The sequence below is a fragment of the Pelophylax lessonae genome (assembly GCF_965119305.1).
Source record: "Pelophylax lessonae genome assembly, chromosome: 12".
In the NCBI taxonomy this organism is placed as follows: domain Eukaryota; kingdom Metazoa; phylum Chordata; class Amphibia; order Anura; family Ranidae; genus Pelophylax; species Pelophylax lessonae.
This window is the reverse complement of record NC_138779.1, coordinates 210,008,403-210,033,774: the sequence shown is the minus strand read 5'-3', so window position 1 is coordinate 210,033,774 and position 25,372 is coordinate 210,008,403. Positions and strand designations below refer to the sequence as shown.

General features: G+C 41.8%; 1 protein-coding gene across 1 annotated transcript; it reads right to left on the bottom strand.

Moving 5' to 3' along the window:
• Positions 1 to 245: 245 nt before the first annotated feature.
• LOC309569021 (uncharacterized protein) lies at positions 246 to 24,189 on the bottom strand (the record flags this gene model as incomplete). The annotated part of the gene is made up of 6 exons (XM_082274782.1): positions 246 to 592; positions 2,822 to 2,980; positions 4,181 to 4,324; positions 7,828 to 7,944; positions 22,286 to 22,416; positions 24,038 to 24,189. 6 exons carry the CDS (start codon positions 24,187 to 24,189, stop codon positions 384 to 386), a joined length of 912 nt encoding a protein of 303 aa, XP_082130908.1. The 3' UTR covers positions 246 to 383.
• Between the last annotated feature and the right edge of the window lie 1,183 nt (positions 24,190 to 25,372).

Genomic DNA, 25,372 nt, shown 5'->3' with positions numbered 1-25,372 from the left:
TTGAGATTCCCTTTGGGTGCACAGGAAGTTATAAGGACACTGCATTTCTGGCAGGATTCAGTTACTTTTTCTGCACTTGCATAATATGTACTTAGCCTGAACATAAAAGAATATGAATGCAGCCCTCACATCGAAGGACATGTATAAATGATATACTTTATTGTTTTTGTTCTTGGCTTTGGATACACTTTAAGCAAAACAGCCAGCTAACCAATCTGCTCCCAGTCTGTGATTGGACAGTTAAGGAGCAGCAGCAGACTGGCAAAGTCATCTCTCTGCTCCCTCCTTCTGTCAGCATATATACTTTAAACCACTTAGCAGATTTACTCGTACTGTCAGAGATGGTGGCAGACCATAAATTACACTGTAGGGGTAAGGACTAATCAGCGCATGATGGGCATTAAAATCAAAAGGAAGATGGCGGAAAGGGCCAACAGTAATGGGCTGTGAAGAAGAACATTGCTACTGGAACATGTATGATCAGAGGTTATTGTGAATGGTTTCTTTTTATCTTTTATTTTTTCTCTGAGATGAGCTTTACAGGTTTGGTTATTAGTACAACCTCGAACCGCCAATAAATAGTTGTATTCGCCTGTAGAGGAAATAAAAAAGGTGATTTTAATAGGATGGAAAGACGAGATTTTTGTCATACAAATGAAGATATGTCAGTACTTTACCCAGCTATTAGTTTGAACTTCAGGCAGATGTAAAGGTGTGGACTATACATGGTGTTCAGAGCACATGCGGAAGGGAAGATAGGGGAAGACAATAGGGAACAAAACAGGAAAGGAAAAGAAAAGAGAAGGAAAAAGGAAATGTAAAGGAAAAAAGGGGAAAAGGGAAAGGAAAAGGAAAAGAAAGGGAAAGGGGAAGGGAAATGAAAAGGAAAAAAAACAGGAAAGGGAAGGAAAAGGGAAGGAAAAGGGAAGGAAATGAAAGGAAAGAAAAGGGAAAAGGAAAAGGGAAGGAAAAGGGAAGAAAATGAAAGGAAAGGAAAGGGAAAAGGAAAAGGAAAAGAAAGGAAAATGAAAGGAAATGAAAGGAAAGGAAAGGAAAGGAAAGGAAAGGGAAAAGGAAAGGGTGGGAAATTGAAAAGGAAAACAGAAAGGAAAGGAAAACGAAAAGGATAGGAAAGGAAAAGGAAAACAAAAAGGATAGGAAAGGAAAGGGAAAGGAAAATGAAAAGGACAAGAAAGGAAAAGAAAGGAAAGGGAAAGCCAAAGGGAAAGGGAAAGGGAAGGGAAGAGAATTGAAAAGGAAAACGGAAAGGAAAGGAAAGGGAAAATAAAAGGATAGGAAAGGAAAAGGAAAGGAAAGGAAAGGAAAAGGAAAGGGAAACGAAAAGGACAGGAAAGGAAAAGAAAGGAAAGAAAAAGGTAAGGAAAGGAAAGAAAAGGGAAAGGGAAAGGGAAGGAAAGGGAAAAGGAAAAGGAAAGGAAACAGAAAGGAAAACGAAAAGAAAGGAAAATGAAAGGAAAGGGAAAGGGAAAAGGAAAGGGAGGGAAATTGAAAAGGAAAACGGAAAGGAAAGGAAAATGAAAAGGAAAGGAAAAGGAAAGGAAAACAAAAAGGATAGGAAAGCAAAAGGAAAGGAAAACGAAAAGGACAAGAAAGGAAAAGAAAGGAAAGGAAAAAGAAAGCCAAAGGGAAAGGGAAGGGAAGGAAATTGAAAAGGAAAACGGAAAGGAAAGGAAAGGAAAAGGAAAAGGGAAACAAAAAGGATAGGAAAGGAAAAGGAAAACGAAAAGGATAGGAAAGGAAAGGAAAACGAAAAGGATAGGAAAGGAAAACGAAAAGGATAGGATAGGAAAAGGAAAGGAAATGAAAAGAAAAGGAAAAGAAAGGATAGGAAAGCAGGGGAAAGGAAAAGAAAACAAAAAGGACAGGAAAAGGATAGGAAAGGAAAGGAAAGTGAAAGGAAAGGAAATGAAAGGAAAGGGAAGGAAAAGAAAATGGAAAGGAAAGGGAAGGAAAACGAACGGAAAACAAAAAGGATAGGAAAGGAAAAGAAAGGAAAGCAAAGGAAAGGGAAAGGGAAAGGGAAAGGAAAATGAAAAGGATAGAAAGGAAAGAAAAGGGAAAAGAAAGGAAAGGAAATTAAAATGACAGGAAAGAAAAAGAAAGGAAAGGAAATTGAAAAGGAAAGGAAAACAGAATAGAAAGGAAGAAAGGAAAACAGAATAGAAAGGAAGAAAAGAAAAGGAAAGGACAGGAAGAGAAGGGAAAGGGAAAGGGAAATGAAAAAGACACGAAAGAAAAGGAACGGAAAAGAAAGGAAAGGAAACAGTGGGGCCCCATAATCTTATGCCACCCCAGTCACTAAATGGGGCTCTTACTACTGACTGGGTATAAGAAGTGAGATACGAGATGACCCCTCCCTGGGATGTTTCTTTATACACATTCTGTATGCATTGGGATAACTGTGAATAACCCCCCCAATGAAGCAAATTCCAGCCTCCACTCTTCCAAAACAGCATTGTTGCAGATTATTCCCTTATTCCCTCAGCACTGATCCTGCCATTGTGGCTGTTCGGTGGCTACATGGGGTGGTACAGATAGAAGGACCTATAGTGTTCAACTCCTGTCCCTTGCAATGGGGCCAAAATAGCAAACGTTGATAGTTCTATCCATGGCACATTTCATATTTGGGGAGAGCTGATATACCAGACAAACATTTGAATGTTTCTGAGAAGGACTACATCAGTTCTAGCACTTCTTACTTTCTAATAGGCCCTAGAAACATAAGAAGGGTATGCTGACTGCAAAAGGCAACATCAGATACTTCAACAGCCAAAGATCCCTATTTTTTCATAAAGAGTACCTGTCACTATCGTATTCCGATGTATACAACTCAACTCCTGTCCGATGCAATTCACAAAAGTGTTGCAGTCACAGCTTTTGGCAGCGGTGTAGCAGGATTTGCAGATTACCCCATTGCGTATAATCTTCACATCCTTTGGGGGAGGTCTGTCTGGTTCAACTAATAGCAAAGAAAATACACATATTAAAAACATAAATATTACATTCTAGAGTAGTTTTAAAGCTAAAACCTCAGTAGGGAATAGTTAGAACCCCTGCCAGTTTTTTGCCATCTTGTTAAAGGGAGCTTCCAGATTTCGATAAGCCCCCTGCTCGCAGACCCCCACAACCAACGACCAGGGTTGTGGGGAAGAGGCCCTTGTCTCTATCAACATGGGGACAAGGTGCTTTGGGGTGGGGCAAAGCACCCCACCATGTTGAGAGCATGTGGCCTGTTATGGTTAAGGAGGGGAGTACTTGCTCACCCCCCCCCCCCCCATTTTCTGCCCTGCCAGGCGGATAAGGGTTTGGTATGGATTTTGAGGGGGACCCCACGTTGTTTGTTTTATTTTGGTGTGGGGTGCCCCTTAAAATCTATACCAGACCCAAGGGCCTGGTATGGACTGGGGGGGGGGGGGACCCCACATTTATCCCTTAATTTTCTTAAATATCTGGGTAATTGCAACCGTGAGTCAATTTAAATGTAATTTGACTCATTTTTTTTCTTTAGAAATGTCATTTTTGCTGCAGCAGGTTCTATACATGCTACAGATGCGCCACTTTACAGGCAGGCTAAGGGGCCCTCCAGCCACTATATTTAAAGGAATTTTACATTTTTATTGTTTCACTTTAAGCATCGTTAAAATCACTGCTCCTTTTTTGCATTGATACATGTCCCATGGGCAATACCCGAGCCCCCATACCTTTAATATGGGCAATAACGTGCATATAAGCCTTCAAAATGGGGACTTTTGTTTTTTTATGTTCAACTCCCAAAGACTTCAATAGAGTTTACGGCTCGGGGCCAAACTTTTCCCCTCTTTGGGAGTTCTGGTACGAATGAAACAGGAGAGGTGTTCCGCCCATCTCTATTAAGAATGAAGGGGATCCTCTAAGGCAGGGGTCTTCAAACTATGGCCCTCCAGTTGTTCAGGAACTACAATTCCCATCATGCCTAGTCATGTCTGTAAATGTCAGAGTTTTACAATGTCTCATGGGATGTGTAGTTCCGCAACAGCTGGAGGGCCGTAGTTTGAGGATCCCTGCTCTAAGGGGTGGAAACCTGGAGCCAGAAGCTTGGCTTTAGGCCTTGTGAGTAGGGGATACATTGCACTTGTCCTGGGTATTTTCCTTCAAAGTTGATTACATACTGGATACTTACTGGTAGGCTCGGGTGGAATGCAGGAGGTCTCTTTGCAGCATGTTGAGTTGCTCTTGACTGTTCCTTTATGAAACCTCACAGTGGCAGGAGGGAACATGTCACATTTTCCGCACATCATCAAAAATAACGTTGTCAATTTTGTACCTATATGTGGAAAACATGGCATTATTAAGACTGATTTATATAATTCTAAAATATTTACTGAGAGAAACAACCACCTTGGACATCAAAGGGTAATTTGCACAACTGGGTTTCCTGTGGTTGTCCTTTTTAGACCCAAGAGGAGGCCTTGGGTCCTAAAGTGGGAGGGGGAGCACAAAAAGGGGGTGACCTCTTCAGAGAGACCACTGCTTCCTCATAGGAAGTGAAAGTTTTTCTCTGCAGCATGAAATGTGACTTCCTTTATTGTTTGTGACTTCAGTGACAATCAGATCACATTGTATAGGCCAGGGATCCTCAAACTATGGCCCTCCAGCTGTTGCAGAACTACACATCCCATGAGGCATTGTAAAACTCTGACATTCACAGACATGACTATGCATGGTGGGAATTGTAGTTCCTGAACAGCTGGAGGGCCATAGTTTGAAGACCCCTGGATAGGCTATTCATTGGGAAATTCGTAAATATTCATATGTTTTTTTTTTTCTTTTTTCCACTTTTCCCATGACTGTAAATGCTGTGGAAACTCTGTAGATTTGTATTTTATTTATTTTGATATATCAAGAAAATGCTCCAAATTTCCTTACAAAAATCAATATTTCATATTTCGCTTTCTATACTGGGAATGTTGTAATCAGTGGTGGCTGGTACATTGGAGGCGCAGGGGTGCCGCCCCCCCTATCCATGCGTCCGGCCCCCTAATCTACATGCGGGGCACCGGACGCATGGATTTTCAATGGGGGTTTTTTATTTGAAGCATGTGATTTTAGACTCCCCCCCCAACAAGGCTGTTGAAAGAATGTTAAAAAAAGGAGGGGTAGCAGTGGCGGCCTGTCTATTGGGGGCGCAGGGGCACTGCCAGAGGCTCTACTAGACTTCTAAAAAGGGTGAGCTCGGGGAGCAGAGCACTGCACCCTGAGCCCACCCAGTTGTGTGACAATAGCGAATGAAAATTCGCTATTATCACACGGATCCTCCTCCCAGCCAATCAGGAAGCTGGTCCTGAGACCCGTTTCCCGATTGGCCAAAAGGAGAGGCCATGCTATTGGCCTAGGAGGAGGAGGAGGGAGGAGACGCAGGGAAAGCCACCGCCGCCTCTGCCGCCGCAGCTGGGGGAAGCCGCCGCCGCCTGCTTTCCATTTCAGTCCAGGGTGAGTGAGCCGGTGTCAGGGGGTGGGGGATGGCATGGTGTGTGAGCGAGCTTGTGTGGTCGGGGGGGGGGGGGGTATGGTGTGGTCCGTCTGCCGCCCCCCAGCCCATGGAGCACCAGCCGCCACTGGTTGTAATCTAATGTCATTGGTTACCTGAAGTCTGCATAGAGCTTGAAATCACATTTTAGGAATGTCCCGCTAGTACTGACAGCGGACCCCCCCCCAAATTGGCGTTCAGTTTAAGAGAACTGGCAGGGCTTATGTTCTTTCATATATTTATAATTAATCTGGAAAGGATACTTGGTGTGGAGTCTCCATGTAATTTTTTATTTAGCCAGGCCCCAGCAGGAGTCTGCACCCTTTTTATTCTAATTATTCTCAACTTACACAAGAAATCTATTGTTGGCTAATTAGCACAAACCTAGATAATATGTTTTTTTTGCTGAGGCTTCCTGTCTTCTAATTGCTTCCAGATCATCATCTGAATTGGAGAGAGGAACAGACTGCAAAATGGATATAGTTGGATGCATTTACTCAGGTGTTTGCCTGTATACTGTATATATATATATATATATATATATATATATATATATATATATATATATATATATATATAAATAAATATATATATATCTGTATATGTGTATATATATATATATATATACATATATATATATATCTATCTATAGTATCTCACAAAACTGAGTACACCCCTCACGCATTTGTAAATATTTTATTCTATCTTTTCATGTGACAACACTGAAGAAATGACACTTTGCTACAATGTAAAGTAGTGAGTGTACAGCTTGTATAACGGTGTAAATTTGCTGTCCTCTCAAAATAACTCAACACACAGCCATTAATGTCTAATCCGCTGGCAACAAAAAGTGAGTACACCCCTAAGTGAAAATGTCCAATTTTGGGCCCAATTAGGCATTTTCCCTCCCAATGTCATGTGACTCGTTAGTGTTACAAGGTCTCAGGTGTGAATGGGGAGCAGATGTGGTAAATTTGGTGTTATCTCTCTCATTCTCTCCTACTGGTCTCTGGAAGTTCAACATGGCACCTCATGGCAAATAACTCTCTGAGGATCTGAAAAAAACAATGTTTGCTCTACATAAAGATAGCCTGGGCTGTAAGAAGATTGCCAAGACCCTGAAACTGAGCTGCAGCACAGTGGCCGAGACCATACATCGGTTTAACAGGACAGGTTCCACTAAGAACAGGACTGCCCCTGCACCATGCCCTCGGGCCCTGCATCTCCTACACCATGCCTGCAGCCCCTGCATCTCCTACACCATGCCTGCAGCCCCTGCATCTCCTGCACCATGCCCACGACCCCTGCATCTCCTGCACCATGCCCGCAGCCCTGCATTTTTTACACCATGCCTGCAGCCCCTGCATCTCCTGCACCATACCCGCGGCCCCCCACATCTCTTGCACCATGCCCGCAGCCCCTGCATCTCCTGCCCCATGCCCGCGGCCCCTGCATCTCTTGCTTAATGCCCGCAGCCCCTGCATCTCCTGCACCATGCCCACAGCCCCTGCATCTCCAGCACCATGCCCACAGCCCCTGCATCTCCAGCACCATACCCACAGCCCCTGCATCTCCTGCACCATGCCCGCAGCCCCTGCATCTCCTGCACCATGCCCGCAGCCCCTGTATCTCCTGCACCATGCCCGCAGCCCCTGCATCTCCTGCACCATGCCCGCAGTCCCTGCACCATGCCCACAGCCCCTGCATCTCCTGCACCATGCCCACAGCCCCTTTATCTCCTGCACCATGCCTGCAGCCCCTGCATCTCCTGCCCCATGCCTGCAGCCCCTGTATCTCCTGCACCATGCCCGCAGCCCTTGCATCTCCTGCACCATGCCCGCAGTCCCTGCACCATGCCCGCAGTCCCTGCATTTCCTGTACCATGCCCACAGACCCTGCATCTCTCTCTTATTTGTTACAAATATTTTTTTCCTCTTTGTGTATGTTTAGGTGACCAGGGTGCGAGGGGCGAGGGGTGAGGATGGGGGGGGGGCACCACAAGATTAGCTCGCACAGGGCGCCTGAACACCTAAGGCCGGCCCTGATCCCATCCGATCCGACCCGCTGGATGGATGGCGAACGTAACCCCATCCATCTTTTTAGGGCAGATCTTGTCGGATCGGGTGACAGACAGGTGTCAGCGGACACATCTCCGCTGACATCCGCCTCTCCATAGATTAGAATGGGTGGCCCGATCAGGTCCGCCTGAAAAACGGACAGGCGGACCTGATCGTGTCCGATTGTGTAAAAGGGGCCTTAGTCTATGACTTAGAACAGGCTGATATAGGACTTTACCTTACCTACGGTGCCTTTCTCATAGTAGGAGATGCATGCGGTATCTGAGGTACTGCAGGTCACTAAGTTTCTTTTACACGTTGCCTGAGTTGAATTTGCGCATTGGTTACATTTCAGCAGATCTGTAAAAAAAAATACATTTATAGACAGAGAAAAAAAAAATTACATCAGTATGTAAAATTTCCCCAAAATCACAGCAGTATTTTTCCCTCTATGGGGTGGCTGGCCAGAAATCAGCTTTCCATTTGAAAACCTTTTGATTCCTCAGTATACCACCTGATTGGTTACTTTAACCCCCTTCGCGCCTAAGGGTAAAACAAATCTTAATGCCTAAGCCCAATTTTGTAAATTTAAAAGGTAACTCCACCTTCATAGGGAAAAAAAACAGCAAAAAAAAAATAATAATAATAATAATATAGCGTATACAATTGTGACACAAATCATATTGTAATTGAATGTTATTAAAAATTCCCTTTCCTTTTCAATCTGCAGCTGTTGTAATTTTCTGAAAATGCAATGCAATATGGCCGCCTGGAGCTGTTCTGTACACAGAATGTATACTGACCACACCCCCAGAAACATAATTTCCTGCTTGTGTGATTGGCTCACCAATTTTCCCAGAAGTCTGCACTAAGATACAAGTCAGATTTCTGGCATCCCCTGCAACACAAATGTCATTTTTGGTGAGATCCTCCCAATAGGAACACGTCTAAAGGGATGCAGGCCCAGCAGCTTTCCTCATTAGAGCCTTGCAGCTGCCACAGCTGATAGATAATTATGAAACCACTCCCATTTGACCCACTCAGCACAGAGGAACAAACAATGATTTCTTCAGAATAACAAAAGGAAGGAATCTGCAACAAAGTTTGTTATAATCCTTGTAATGTACAGAGATCACCCAGAGGGGAATGTTTTTTTTTTTTCAACAAAAGTGGAGTTACGCTTTAACATCTGTTTGCAAAACCATACATATCACAGCTACTTTGCGTATCCAGGTGAATTACAGGTGCATCTCATAAAAATAGAATGTCATCAAAAAGTTCAATATATGGTTGTGTGAAATGACAAAACAGATGCGAACGGTCGGGGTGACATTGACTTTTGGTGTGGGATTTTTACTTATATTTGCAGTTAGATGGCGTCACCTGTAAGGTTAAATTTGTTAAAATCTTTATTCTATTTGATTCTGTTTAGATAGATTTACAGTGCATTGCGAAAGTATTCGGCCCCCTTGAACTTTTCGAACTTTTGCCACATTTCAGGCTTCAAACATAAAGATATAAAACTGTAATTTTTTGTGAAGAATCAACAACAAGTGGGACACAATCATGAAGTGGAACAAAATTTATTGGATATTTCAAACTTTGTTAACAAATAAAAAAGTGAAAAATTGGGCGTGCAAAATTATTCAGCCCATTTACTTTCAGTGCAGCAAACTCTCTCCAGAAGTTCAGTGAGGATCTCTGAATGATCCAATGTTGACCTAAATGACTAATGATGATAAATAGAATCCACCTGTGTGTAATCAAGTCTCTGTATAAATGCACCTGCACTGTGATAGTCTCAGAGGTCCGTTTCAAGCGCAGAGAGCATCATGAAGAACAAGGAACACACCAGGCAGGTCCGAGATACTGTTGTGGAGAAGTTTAAAGCCGGATTTGGATACAAAAAAATTTCCCAAGCTTTAAACATCCCAAGGAGCGCTGTGTAAGCGATAATATTGAAATGGAAGGAGTATCAGACCACTGCAAATCTACGAAGACCTGGCCGTCCCTCTAAACTTTCAGCTCATACAAGGAGAAGACTGATCAGAGATGCAGCCAAGAGGCCCATGATCACTCTGGATGAACTGCAGAGATCTACAGCTGAGGTGGGAGACTCTGTCCATAGGACAACAATCAGTCGTATACTGCACAAATCTGGCCTTTATGGAAGAGTGGCAAGAAGAAAGCCATTTCTTAAAAATATCCATGAAAAGTGTTGTTTAAAGTTTGCCACAAGCCACCTGGGAGACACCAAACATGTGGAAGAAGGTGCTCTGCTCAGATGAAACCACAATCGAACTTTTTGGCAACAATGCAAAATGTTATATTTGGCGTAAAAGCAACACAGCTCATCACCCTGAACACACCATCCCCACTGTCAAACACGGTGGTGGCAGCATCATGGTTTGGGCCTGCTTTTCTTCAGCAGGGACAGGGAAGATGGTTAAAATTGATGGGAAGATGGATGGAGCCAAATACAGGAACATTCTGGAAGAAAACCTGATGGGAGTCTGCAAAAGACCTGAGACTGGGACGGAGATTTGTCTTCCAACAAGACAATGATCCAAAACATAAAGCAAAATCTACAATGGAATGGTTCACAAATAAACATATCCAGGTGTTAGAACGGCCAAGTCAAAGTCCAGACCTGAATCCAATCGAGAATCTGTGGAAAGAACTGAAAACTGCTGTTCACAAACGCTCTCCATCCAACCTCACTGAGCTCAAGCTGTTTTGCAAGGAGAAATGGGCAAAAATTTCAGTCTCTCGATGTGCAAAACTGATAGAGACATACCCCAAGCGACTTACAGCTGTAATCGCAGCAAAAGGTAGCGCTACAAAGTACTAACTTAACCACTTAAGCCCCGGAAGATTTTACCCCCATTCCGACCAGGGTTTTTTTTTGCGATTCGGCACTGCGTGATTTTAACGGACAATTGCGCGGTCGTACGATGCTGTACCTAAACAAATTTGATGTCCTTTTTTCCCCACAAACAGAGCTCTCTTTTGGTGGTATTTGATCACCTGTGCGATTTTTACTTTTTGCGCTATAAACAAAAAAAGAGCATCAATTTTGCAAAAATAACAATATTTTTCACATTTCTTTATATGAAATCCCCCCCCAAAAAAATTTAAAAATCAAAATTCTTTAACATTTTTTGCCAATTTGTTTTCTGCTACATATGTTTGGTAAAAAAAAATAGCAAAAAGCGTATTTTGATTGGTTTGCGCAAAAGTTATCGCGTTTACTAACAAAGGGAAAGATTTTTGTCATTTTTGTTTTTTTTTTTGGCGGCGATCTGCGATTTTTTTTGCGGTACTGTTACATTGCGGCGGACAGATTGGACCCTTGACTGACATTTTTGACACTTACCAGTGACATTACTACAGTAATCAGTGCTATATATATGCACTGTTACTGTAAAATAACACTGGCAGTGAAGGGGTTAACTTTTTTTGAGAGGGAGGGGCTATGTGTGTCCCTAGGGGCGTGATTCTAACTGTGATTGGCTGTGGCTTGATGTGTAGGAACAGTGATCAACGGTCCTACATAGTATAACCATATGATCACTGTTTCTACACAGGGGAGAATGACAGGCGGCTTGTTTACATTAGCCGCCTGCCTTTCTCCCGCTGTACCGACGATCGCCGAGTGACCGGCGGACATCGGGTCCGCCGGTCACACGCGCGGGGGGGTCCGTGACCACGCGGGAGCGGGAGCACGCGCTCGCTCCCTAGACCCTCACAGGCTAGCGACGCAGACCTACGTCACCCTGCCTGTGAGGGGCTGACCGCTGCAGTAAATAGTCATCCCCAGCAACAATAGACCCCCTTGCTAAATTATATCCCCTCCAGTTAGAGTAGATCCCCTCACAGCAAGAATCAATAGACCCTGCAGCACACCCCAGCACCCCTTACCATTACATACAGTCAGTCTGGAGGTGCCGGAACTGCGTTCCCCCGCGTTCCCGCTGAAAAAAAGCCCTGTGTATATATATATATATATATATATATATATATATATGTATGTATGTGTGTGTGTGTGTGTATACATATATACCGTGTATATATATATATATATATATACAGTATGTGTGGATATATATACAGTATATATACATATATACAATATATATATATATATATATATATACATATATATATATTTGAGCTTTGGGGGTGCACACCCTAATGCAATAGGCTGCGCACACCTATGGTTCCCTCAATGAACTGTAGCTCCCCAGTGCCGGCAGCACTCATGCAGCCCCATATTGTGAGATACTGTAGTTCCTCATTTTATAGCATGGATTTCTTCCATTTTTGAGCTAAAGAGTCCATTAGAGTGGTGGCATGTGCTTTGCAAAGAATATTATATCTACGCTGTGTGTATTTCACCTCATGCCCTTGATGCTGGTGAACTCTCATCCGGCATTGGCATTGCATATATGATAAGTAAATACTGTCGAACATTTGCTTATGTAAAGAAGTTTGCATACTTATTGTTGCAGTGGATGCAGCTGTGTCCTTTTAAAGCCTTCAATATAAATTCTGCTTCTTACTACGTGAGCTCCTCCTGCACACCTGGAAGTTTATAAACTATACATTTGGAAGTTCTTGATTATCCATATGTCAGTATAGACATTGCCAATTAATTAAATGTGAGGGAGACCCCATAAACCTGTTTGCAATTCTGAACATTCATAATGTCTCCTCTTGACCACAGATTTCAGATGCTATCTATGGATCACCTATATCATCAGAACTGAGTTTATATCATCTACATTTATCCCTAACTTAACCACTTAAGCCCCGGAGGATTTGGCTGCTAAAGGACCAGGGGTTTTTTTGCGATTTTTTACTGCGTGACTTTAACGGACAATTGCACGGTCGTGCGATGCTGTACCTAAACGAATTTGACGTCCTTTTTTTCCCACAAACAGAGCTTTCTTTTGGTGGTATTTGATCACCTGTGCGATTTTTTGATCACGCGCTATAAACAAAAAAAGAGCGTAAATTTTGCAAAAATAACAATATTTTTCACATTTTTTTATATGAAATTCCCCCAAAAAAAAAGTAAAAATCAAAATTTTTTAACATTTTTCGGCCAATTTGTTTTATGCTACCTATGTTTGGTAAAAAAAATCGCAAAAAGCGTATTTTGATTGGTTTGCGCAAAAGTTATCGCGTTTACTAACAAAGAGAAAGATTTTTGTCATTTTTGGTGTTTTTTTTTTTAACGCGTAATGGCGGCGATCTGCGATTTTTTTTTCGGTACTGCGACATTGCGGCGGACAGATCGGACCCTTGACTGACATTTTTGACACTTTTGGGGTTACCAGTGACATTACTGCAGTAATCGGTGCTATACATATGCACTGTTACTGCAAAAATGACACTGGCAGGGAAGGGGTTAACTTTATTGGGAAGGGAGGGGTTAAGTGTGTCCTAGGGGCGTGCTTTCTACTGTGTAGGGACATTGCTATTGGTGTAAAAGCAAAGATCAACCGTTCTACATAGTAGAACGGTCAGATCTTTACTTTTACACAGGGAGAACTGACAGGCAGCTTGTTTACACAAGCTGCTCTGTCTTTCTCCCTTCACAGGAGCGATCGTAGTGTGGCCGGCGGACATCGAGTCCGCCGGTCACACGCACTGACTTGCCTGTGAACGAGCCGCGGCGGGCGCGCGCCTCGGCGGGCGCGCGCCCGCTCGCTATAGGCTCGCAAGTCAGTGACAGGCTAGTGACGTACCGATACGTCACTCTGCCTGGCCGGGGCTGACCGCCGCAGTATATAGTCGTGCGGCGGTCGGCAACCGGTTAACTGGTTGCCGACCACCGCACGGCGATATACGTCGGCAGTCAGCCCTGGCCAGGCAAAGTGATGTATATATACGTCACTAGCCTGTCACTTGCTTGGGAGCAAATAGCGGGTGAGCGCGCGCCCATGGAGGCGCGCTCCCGCCCCGGCTTGTTCCCCAGCAAGTCCGTGCGTGTGACCGGCGGACCCGATGTCCGCCGGTCACTCGGCGATCGTCAGTGCAGAGGGAGAAAGGCAGGCGGCTGATGTAAACAAGCCGCCTGTCATTCTCCCCTGTGTAGGAATGCTGATCATACGGTTCTACTATGTAGGACCGTTGATCATTGTTCTTACACCAGTAGCCATGTCCAATCACAGTAAAAAGCACGCCCCTAGGGACACACTTAACCCCTCCTTCCCCAATAAAGTTAACCTCTTCCCTGCCAGTGTCATTTTGCAGTAACAGTGCATATATATAGCACTGATTACTGCAGTAATGTCACTGGTAACCCCAAAAGTGTCAAAAATGTCAGTCAAGGGTCCGATCTGTCCCCCGCAATGTCGCAGTAGCGCAAAAGAAAATCGCAGATCGCCGCCATTAAGCGTTAAAAAAAAAACACCAAAGATGACAGAAATCTTTCCCTTAGTTAGTAAACGCAATAACTTTTGCGCAAACCAATCAAAATTCGCTTTCTGCAATTTTTTTTACCAAACATATGTAGCAGAAAACAAATTGGCCAAAAATGTTAAAAAATTTTGATTTTTACATTTTTTTTGGGGGGAATTTCATATAAAAAAATGTGAAAAATATTGTTGTTTTTGCAAAATTTACGCGCTTTTTTTGTTTATAGCGCAAAAAGTAAAAATCGCACAGGTGATCAAATACCACCAAAAGAAAGCTCTGTTTGTGGGGAAAAAAAGGTTGTCAAAATCGTTTAGGTACAGCGTCGCACGACCGCGCAATTGTCCGTTAAATTCACGCAGTAAAAAATCGCAAAAAAAACCCTGGTCAGGAAGGGGGTAAAATCTTTCGGGGCTTAAGTGGTTAAAGGAAGGGGCTTTATAGTTCCATCTTCAATCAGACATTTATTGGATGGATATTTTGCTACCATCGCATCAATCAGTGATATGTGAGCATTACGTATCAAATTTATTCCCAAGAGTTCATCATTGATATATCAATGCAAGGTTTGGGAGGGAGACATACAGTGAACCTCATCACGAACATATTCACCGTTTGTTTAGATTGCCTCCTCTTGACCACAGAATTGATATGGTGTCTTTTGTTTTTTTTGGGTCATTTATATTATCAGAGTTGACTTTATATCTTTAACCAAGTTTCCAGCTCACCAGAAGGGGTCTACTAGTTCCATATACCTTTATCCTGATATTTGATCAATGGGGTCTAGATCTACCAACAGTGTAGCATTTGGGTCTGTGGATATCCATGTATGTCAGGGGCTTAGCTACAGGGGTTGCAGGGGTTGCAATTGCAACCGGGCCCCATGCTCCAGGGGGCCTGTGCGGCTCCCCTGTACACCTGGATAGGGGGGGGGGGCAGGGGTAGCATGTAGAGAAATCACTGTCCTTTTTTCTCCTGTAGCTGCAGGAGTAACATGGAGGAGATTGGTTCCTCTGTATGCTTCCCCCGTCACTCCTCCTATCCAGTCCAGTTTACTTGTCTTCTGCTGTCTCTGGGCCCCTGTGTGCCCCCCTGCCCCCCCCCCACTGTGCTGCCCCCCCCCCTCCCCCACACTGTGCTCCCTCCCCTCTCCTGCCAGCTGCTGCAATATGCAATAGGGTTTCCATCCATACAGATTTCACGGACAGGATCGGATGACATGTCCCCCCTGACATCCGCTGCCCCATAGGAGTGCATGGAGCATCCGATCAGATCAGCCTAAAAAACTGACAGGCGGATCTGATCGGAGCGGTCCTGTGAAAGGACCCCAAGGCATCAGCATACCAAGACATTTTGGACAATTTCATGCTCCCAACTTTGTGAGAAAAGTTTGGGGATGGCCCCTTCCTGTTCCAACATGACTGCACACCAGTGCACAAAGCAAGGTCCATAAAGACTTGGAAGAGCGAGTTTGGGGTGGAGGAAGTTGACTGGCCTGCACAACCCGATAGAACACCTTTGGGATGAATTCGAGCGGAGACTGCGAGCCAGGCCTTCTCGTCCACATCAGTGCCTGACTTTACAAATGCGCTTCTGGAAGAATGGTCAAACATTCCCATAGACACACTCCTAAACCTTGTGGACAGCCTTCCCAGAAGAGTTGAAGCTGTTATAGCTGCAAAGGGTGGGCCAACTCAATATTGAATCCTACGGACTAAGACTGGGATGCCATTAAAGATCATGTGCGTGTAAAGACAGGCGTCCCAATACTTTTGGTAATATAGCGTATATCTCTTGTATTTAGTCATTAATTGCATTTTGCACAGTTCAGCTTGAACTGCAACCCTTTCCAGCTTGGAATAGTCAGCTTCTGTTATCATCTGATGCTACATTCGGCCACCAGGGGTGAAGAGAAGTGTAATCTATGAGTCACCAATTTTATTGCTGTCTGTCCCTCTGCTAAGGAGATTTACTCTAATTGTCCTGGTCACCATTGTAATGGAATAAAAAGTGATAGGTTATATAAATTGCTACTATATGAGAAGCTGAGAAGCAGGGTCGCTGATAAGGCAGTACAGCCTGTCCTCCTGTACTGGGCCAATCAGTGCAAAAGGGTTGCCCGGGCACCTGTTGAGCAGGAGCAACTGCTGTACTGCTAACTCCCCATGGCCCCCCCTGCAGCTCTTCCGGGTTCTTCTTTTTCTTCCTTCATCTGCACTGCAGGCTGATTGGTATCTGCATCCCCACCCCCCCTGCTGTCCGGGTATCCCTTCTGTGTGGCCCCCTCCCCTGCAGCATTGCCAGCTTCCCTTCTCTCCTCTCCTCTCCCACCAGCAGCTGCTGAGGGCACACAGGAGGATGTTTTAGGATTGGAAAGGTGGTGTCCTTTCCTGAATTAACACAGTGAGCGTTCAGCACCTATCACTCATTGTGTCCATTCATTTCTGAAGCAAAGTAAATTGTGTTTACTATACTTCCGTTTGTGAATGAACAGGGAGCCTCAGAGCGCTTCCCATTAATGTACTGTCCAGTGCAGCTGAGGCTGCAGAGAAAGGGAATGGGGAATCTCTGTCCTCAGTCCCTTTCTCTGTCTCAAATGTCCCAAATGTGAGCAATCTGGGGTCTGTTTAGACCCCATATATTTCACAAAAGACCCCCCCCCCAACAATGCTGTTGAAAGAATGTTAAAAAAAAGGAGGGGGGGGGCAGTGGCGGTCTGTCTATTATCCCCCCTATCCATGTGTCCGGCCCCCTAATCTACATGCAGGGCACCGGACGCATGGATTCCAATGGTTTTTTTTTTTTTTTGAAGCACATGATTAAAGCCAGAGGCTCTAATAGGCTTCAGAAAAGGGTGGGCTTGGGGCGCAGAGCACTGTGCCCTGAGCCCACCCAGTTGTGAGACAATAGCGAATGAGTATTCTCACACTGATTCTCCTCCCAGCCAACCAGGAATCGGGTCCTAAAACCCGTTTCCCGATAGGCCGAAAGGAGAGGCTATGCTATTGGCCAAGGAGGAGGGAGGAGACGCAGGGGAAGCCGCCACCGCCGCTGCCGGGGGAAGCCGCCACTGCCTGCCCTCCATGTCAGTCCAGGGTGAGTGAGCCAGCGACGGGGGGGGGGTGATATGGTGTTTGAGCTGGTGTGGTACGGGGGAAAGTATGGTGTGTTGTCCATCTGCTGGGGGGGGGGGGACCTGTCAGGTAGGCTGTACGGGGTCCCCGTTATTTCTAACAGCAGCCCTGCTGAGGAGTCTTGGAGTATCCGAGACATGGAAGAAGTCAGCACACCAGGCTCCCTCTATAAATAAATAAATATCACTTTTGGGTGGACATGCCCTTTACGTTGTTCACAGAAGCTTACTATCATTCTCTTATCACAATGGGTACGTGCTGTCAGGGCCAGGACAAGGGGTGGGCAGTTGGGACATCTGCCCTGGGCACAGCCGAGCAAGGGGGCAAAGAATGGACACAGGACAGTAAACCCATTCTATGGCATGCACTAACGGCGGGGGGAGGGGGTGCAGTTCCACTTCCTTGGCCTTAGCGCTAGATGAACCTATCCCGGTACTGAGTAATGTGTATTCAATGTATCTCCTGCTGTCATCTGCCTGTGTATTTCTTTCCTCGCTGGGTCTCAGTGTTCTCTAAGTGCTCTGTTATCCTCAGAAAGCAATTTAATCAGCTGATGAGCGCAGACTGGACTGAGAGGACCCCGCTGCATTAATCCCCCAGTGACATGTTACGGTTTTTAAGCGAGCATTGAAAACCAAAACTTTATTTATAGCATGCCTCCTGACACTAACATGCTACTTATTCTGACATATGTGATGTCTGATCTACTGCTATTCTTGTGCCCCGCTCATTCACTTATCAACATCTATAATTAGCAATCATAATAAGGACACAACCCCTGAATTCACCATACATATTACACATTCATTGTACAATCTTTGTACACTTACCTTTAGATTTTCCAAGACTACACTATATTATTATTATTATTATTATTTCTATTATTATTTTTTAATATAAAAACACACTATATCATTATTGTTATTGTTATTATTATTTTTATTATTATTATTTCTATTATTATTTTTTAATATAAAAATACACTATATTGTTATTGTTATTATTATTTTTATTATTATTATTATTATTGTTATTATTATTATTGTTATTTCTATTATTATTTTTTTATATAAAAAATATACTACATTATTATTGTTATTATTATTATTTCTATTATTATTTTTTAATATAAAAATACACTATATTATTATTGTTATTATTATTTTTATTATTATTATTATTTCTATTATTATTTTTTATATAAAAAATATACTATATTATTATTGTTATTTTTATTATTATTATTACTATTATTATTATTATTATTGTTTTTTAATATAAAAAATACAATATATTATTATTGTTATTGTGCAGACTGCATACATTTTAACCGTAATTTCTGTAATAGATTAATTCCTATTATTGTCAGGTCCATCTAGTGATCAAAATGTGGTATATTTTCTCATTAGGGTATTTCAGAAAGCCTAGACTATTCTATTTTTATCTATATATTTTTTAATATATTTTTTCCATATTTCCATTTATAGTTTGATATTTGTGATAATTCATGATGGTATATTTATTTATATTTTTTGTACATTAATGCAAGCGCCACCTAAGAACAACTCTTTAAAAGTCAGAGATGGGAGTTTACTCCCACTTTAATCAAATCTGAGCAAAGTGGCAATTTGCATTAATAATAATAATAGTAATAATAATAATAATAATAATAACAATAATAGTAATAATAATAATAATATCAAAATAATATTAAAATATATATCAGCATAATTATCTTTAACTCTTTTATTTTACCAATATATTTTTTACAAATTATTTACTTGAAAATCAGGAACAATTTAAAACAATTTTGTGATTGGAACATTTCTTTTTGAAGGGATGCATTTGTAAAACACTTTGGGGAGAACATAGCACACATTCGTGCAGGCTGCATACATTTTAACCGTAATTTCTGTAATAGATTAATTCCTATGATTGTCAGGTCCATCTAGTGATGAAAATGCGGTATATTTTCTCATTAGGGTATTTCGGAAAGCTATACTGTATTATGGCCACTAGATGGAGCTGAGGATCGTAGAAAGGGAAAGGAGAAGTACAAGCATAGCTTGTTTGGCTGTACAGTACTCCTCCTGTGGATCACAGGAGTGCAGTTCCTTCTTCACTGCTGTGCCAGGTTTTCATCAGACAGCGGGCTGCTGCACTTTGCAAAGTGCACCGTCTGTTGGCCTTTAATAAATCAACCCCATATGGACTTTATGGAGGTTAATTTACTAAAACAGAAGAGTGCAAAATCTGGTGTAGCTGTGCATGGTAGCCAATCAGCTTGTTTAATGAAGCTTTGACAAAAAAAAAAAAAAAAAAAAAAAACCTGGAAGCTGATTGGTTTCCATGCAGAGCTGCACCAATTTATGTAGTCTCCAGTTTTAGTAAATAAACCCCATAGTGTTTCATTGTATTTACTGCTATGTTCATATACATATAATATGAGACCTTTCTGCATATTACATAATTTAAAGGAACTTTACAAATGTATTTTATTAAAATGTATTCATGTGTTAATACCCTTATTAACCCTTAGTTAACTCTAATCAGTCCTTATTAACTCCTTCTTTCCCTTCTTTTAGCATTTTTTTTGCCATTTTTATTTCTATTTTTATATTTACACACACACATTATCTATCTATCTATCTATCTATCTATCTATCTATCTATCTATCTATCTATCTATCTATCTATCTATCTATCTATCTATCTATCTATCTATCTATACTGTATACAGGTATATTGTAGTATCTCTCTCTCTCTCTCTCTCTACCCCCGCTCTCTAAACTGTATACAGGCATATGGGAGTATCTCTCTCTCTCTATCTCTCTCTCTATCTCTATCTATCTCTCTCTAAACTTTATACAGGTATATGGGAGTATCTCTCTCTCTCTCTCTCTCTCTACCCCCGCTCTCTAAACTGTATACAGGTATATGGGAGTATCTCTCTCTCTCTCTACGCCCCCTCTCTAAACTGTATACAGGTATATGGGAGTATCTCTCTCTCTCTCTACGCCCCCTCTCTAAACTGTATACAGGTATATGGGAGTATCTCTCTCTCTCTCTCTCTCTCTCTCTCTATCCCCCCTCTCTAAACTGTATACAGGCATATGGGAGTCTCTCTCTCTCTCTCTCTCTCTATCTCTCTCTCTCTCTCTCTCTCTCTACCCCCGCTCTCTAAACTGTATACAGGTATATGGGAGTATCTCTCTCTCTCTCTACGCCCCCTCTCTAAACTGTATACAGGTATATGGGAGTATCTCTCTCTCTCTCTCTCTCTCTATCCCCCCTCTCTAAACTGTATACAGGCATATGGGAGTCTCTCTCTCTCTCTCTCTCTCTCTCTCTATCTCTCTCTCTCTCTCTCTCTCTCTCTCTCTCTACCCCCCTCTCTCTAAACTGTATACAGGTATATGGTACTATCTCTCTCTCTATCTCAATCTATCTCTCTCTAAACTTCATACAGGTATATGGGAGTATCTCTCTCTCTCTCTCTCTCTCTACCCCCGCTCTCTAAACTGTATACAGGTATATGGTACTATCTCTCTCTCTATCTCAATCTATCTCTCTCTAAACTTCATACAGGTATATGGGAGTATCTCTCTCTCTCTCTCTCTCTACCCCCGCTCTCTAAACTGTATACAGGTATATGGGAGTATATCTCGCTCTCTCTACCCCCCTCTCTAAACTCAATACAGGTATATGGTAGTATCTCTCTCTCTCTCTATCCCCCCTCTCTCTAAACTGTATACAGGTATGTGGTAGTATCTCTCTCTCTCTCTCTCTCTCTCTATCTCTATCTATCTCTCTCTAAACTTCATACAGGTATATGGGAGTATCTCTCTCTCTCTCTCTCTACCCCCGCTTTCTAAACTGTATACAGGTATATGGGAGTATATCTCTCTCTCTCTACCCCCCTCTCTAAACTGTATACAGGTATATGGGAGTATCTCTCGCTCTCTCTACCCCCCTCTCTAAACTGTATACAGGTATATGGTAGTATCCCTCTCTCTATCTCTCTCTCTCTCTAAACTGTATACAGGTACATCTATCTATCTATCTATCTATCTATCTATCTATCTATCTATCTATCTATCTATCTATCTATCTATCTATCTATCTATCTATCTATCTATCTATCTATCTCTAATCTCTCTCTCTCTCTCTCTCTCTCTCTCTCTCTCTCTCTCTAAATATATATATATATATATATATATATATATATATATATATATATATTATTTTGTCTGTTTTGCTGGTGACATTCTTCATTGTCATATACCCCAAAAAACGTGCAAAATTAAAGAAAAAAAAAAAAAAGTATTTTATTCTTCCATTTGTAACCAACTTTGCCATGCTTTGTACTTGAAACATCATTTTAGTGCAATATATACATTCTAGAACAAAATGTATACTTTTTTTTTTTTTTTAACAGTAAATATTTTTTTTTTTATAATAACACTGGTCAAAACAGAAAAAAACAATGTTTACATTTTTTTTTTTTATAGAATCCATTGATTTTTATTTTCTTTTAAAATCAGATTTTATTTAATAAGGGTTTTACATTTTTTCCACAACAAAGAAACAAACGCCAAAATGGGCAACACAAAAAAAAGAAAAAAAAAGATTTTTGCAAAGCAATATTTCCAAAAGAGAAGTTTACTCCACCCCCCTCCCCATAAAATAAATAAATAAATAAATAAAAAAACAACTGTTTACTCTTACATACCATGTATTCTGTTTACTAGAGTTATGTTGCCAACTCTTCTATTTTACTGCTTAGTACTCATTGTACCTTAACCTACTCTACAAAATTCAATACAAATTTTATTTTGAAAAAAATAAATAAATGAATAAATAAAAAACAACCCTAATAAAACAGGCCCACAGTGGAAATATATAAGTTGCTCAGGTTAAAGCTTAAAGGGTAAGGTACAAAAGTTGAAGTGATAAATATATACCGTAGTTACCAGAATACAGTATTTTTTTTTTTTTTTTTTACTATAATGGTCCTTAAAAGTAAAATAAATAAAGTTAACTAACCAAATGTAATTTCTTATTTTTTTTTTTTTTTTTCCACTAAGTATTCTAATTTCAGAATATCTGAGGCCAGGTGTAGAGTTACCTGTGCAATCACTCACCTGCAGATGTGGCTGATGGTAGGACCCAGATGGAGAGGACCAGAGGTAGCAGCATGATGCTGCCAAGCCTCACGGAGGATGCTGCGAGGACACAGCGATTATGGGCAGACTGTGTTTGTGTTTCTGATTTACTTTATTTCAGGGCGTTGGCTTTATATGATTACGCTGTAAAAAACACGGACAGGGAGGGTGGGGGTTGTGGGGGGGGGGGGGGGGGTTTAGAGTATAAAATGCAAGTTGCTAAGAGCTACTTACGGGCTGAGATTACATCAGACATGATTGAACTGTCAGGGAACGGCGTGAGATGTTTTATCTTCTTATGGTGAGAGGAAGAGAGCGCAGACATGAAATGCCGGATTGGAAAGCAACAGTTGGAATGAGATTAATGTTGGCTACAGGGATTAAAGAGTCAGAAGTTTCTGTGAATAATGCCGGAATCACAATTAGGCCTGTACGCCACCCAACCCTCCATCCCCCCCCCCCCCACACCTTCACCCCTCACCCTTCCAAACCAACCCAAAGAGGGCAATATTTCAGCCAATCAGAAATCATCACTCAGTGACTGTACTAAATTCTGGCATATGACTTTGCATTTCATTACTCTGCCCACTGTACTATATTATTAAGGGTCAGACCACCCGATAAAAAAAAAAAAAAAAAATTATATATATATATATATATATATATATATATATATATATATATATAGATATATATATATAGAGATATATATATATATATATATATATATATATATAGAAATAGATATATATATATAGATATATATATATATATATATATATATATATATATATATATATATATATATATATATATATATATATATATATAATAGAAAAGTAGTGGCCACAGGGGAGGGGGTAATTTGCAAGGGACAATCAGTGACTGCCATAGGTGTGCGCCGCCCTGCAATGAATGGTGGCATATGAGCATATGACTTTGCATTTCATTACACTGCCCTTTGTATTATTTTATCAAGGGTCAGACCACCCAATGGAAAAAAAAATGTATATATATATTATACTATACTATATACGTGTGTGTGTATATATATATATATATATATATATATATATATATATATATATACACACACACAGTGAATCCGGAGAGTATTTACAGCACTTCCCTTTTTCCACATTTTGTTATGTTACAGCCTTATTCCAAAATGGATTACATTCGTTGTTTTTCTCAACATCCTACAAACAATACCCCATAATGACGACATGAAAGAAGTTTGTTTGAAATCTTTGCAACTTTATTAAAAATCAAAAAAATCACATGTACATAAGTATTCACAGTGTTTGCCATGACACTCAAAATTGAGCTCAGGTGCATCCTGATTCCACTGATTATCTTTGAGATGTTTCTACAACTTAATTGGAGTCCCCCTTGTTTTAAACTCAGTTGATTGGACATGATTTGGAAAGACACACACCTGTCTATATGAGATCCCACAGTTAACAGGGCTTTTTAGAGCTAAAACCAAGCCATGAAGGAGAGGATGGACTCCGGCGGAGTTCCATGACACACCAAGTACATATGGCCCAGGGGATATCTATACAGGAATCCACTTATTCTGATGATTTCTCTGTCTTAATATCGTCAGTGTATCATATTGAACATGGTCCCCCACATATAACTACCTACTCATCCCGAGATACAGTCAGATCTAACGCACATACCGAGGGACGATCGATTGACCTGGTGTAATTGGGACCCTTGTGATACCTCTTGAGAATTGGCAGCGGTGATGTCCTGGTTGTCTCTACCAGGACATCACCATCACATCCTCTGGCTCTAACTACGTTGACTCCTTCCTTCTCCCCCTCCATCTCCCTGTGTCCGTCCTTCATTGATTTTATTTCACACGGCTCCTTCATCATTGAGGTATCCTAAATTGGAAATCATACAACTCCATGTATGCCTCGTTTCCACTGAGTGGTACGGTACAGTTCGGTTCAGTACGGTAAGGTTCGGTACGGTTCGGTATGGAACACATTGCGTTTCCACTGCCAATAGTACCCTTTCATGATAGGCGTGGTGTAGCAGGAAAGCTGTGATAGAGAATTCTCTGTCAACCAATCAAAGTTCTGCAGAGTGTAGCTCCACCCAGTTGGTATGGTACTAATGTGCTTGGTACCCCAATGAAAGGGTACCAAAAAAGTGGTACGGTACGGTTCGGAATTAGGGTACCATTCATAATGGAAACGGCATAAATAGCGTACCGTACCGAACCAAACAGTACCAGAAAGCTCAGTGGAAACGAGCCATTATGTACCCCATGAGGAAAGGTGGTTTCACTTGAAACGCGTCGGATTTGCAGGATTTCCCTGCCATCATCTTCATACTCCTGATGAATTATTTTTGAAAGCAGTGTTCATTATTTTAATTCTTTATACAATTTTTTTTTGACATGTATGTATTGTAATATGTATCTAGACACTTGATGTGTCAATCTATCTACATTTGTTACTGATTTGAATAAACTATAATTTTATGTATCTGGACTTCATAGTCCCATTCCACTAGGGGGTTTCTTTGTTTCTGTCATACCGGGACGATGGCAACCCACATCCCGGATTTTGAATAATTGGGGACCATTTCCAAGGAATTGTCTGTAGAACTCGGAGACAGGATTGTATGGAGGCACAGATTCGGGAAGGGTACAGAAGAATGTCTGCAGCATTGAAGGTCCCAATGAGCACAGTGGCCTTCAATACCAATAAATGGGAGAAGTTTGGAACCACCAGGACTCCTACTAGAGTGGGCCAGCCAGCCATACTAAGTGTTCAGGGGAGGGGAATTTGGAAACAACAGGTCTCTTCCTAGAGCAACCCGCCCGGCCAAACTGAGCGATGGGGGGAGAAGGGCCTTAGTTAGGGAGGTGACCAAGAACTCGATGGTCACTCTGACAAAGCTCCAGCATTTCTCTGTGGAGAGAGGAGAACCTTCCAGAAGAACAACCATCTCTGCAGCACTCCACCAATCAGACCTGTATGATAGCGTGGCCAGACAGAAGCCACTCCTCAGTAAAAGGCACATGACAGCCCGCCTGGGGTTTGC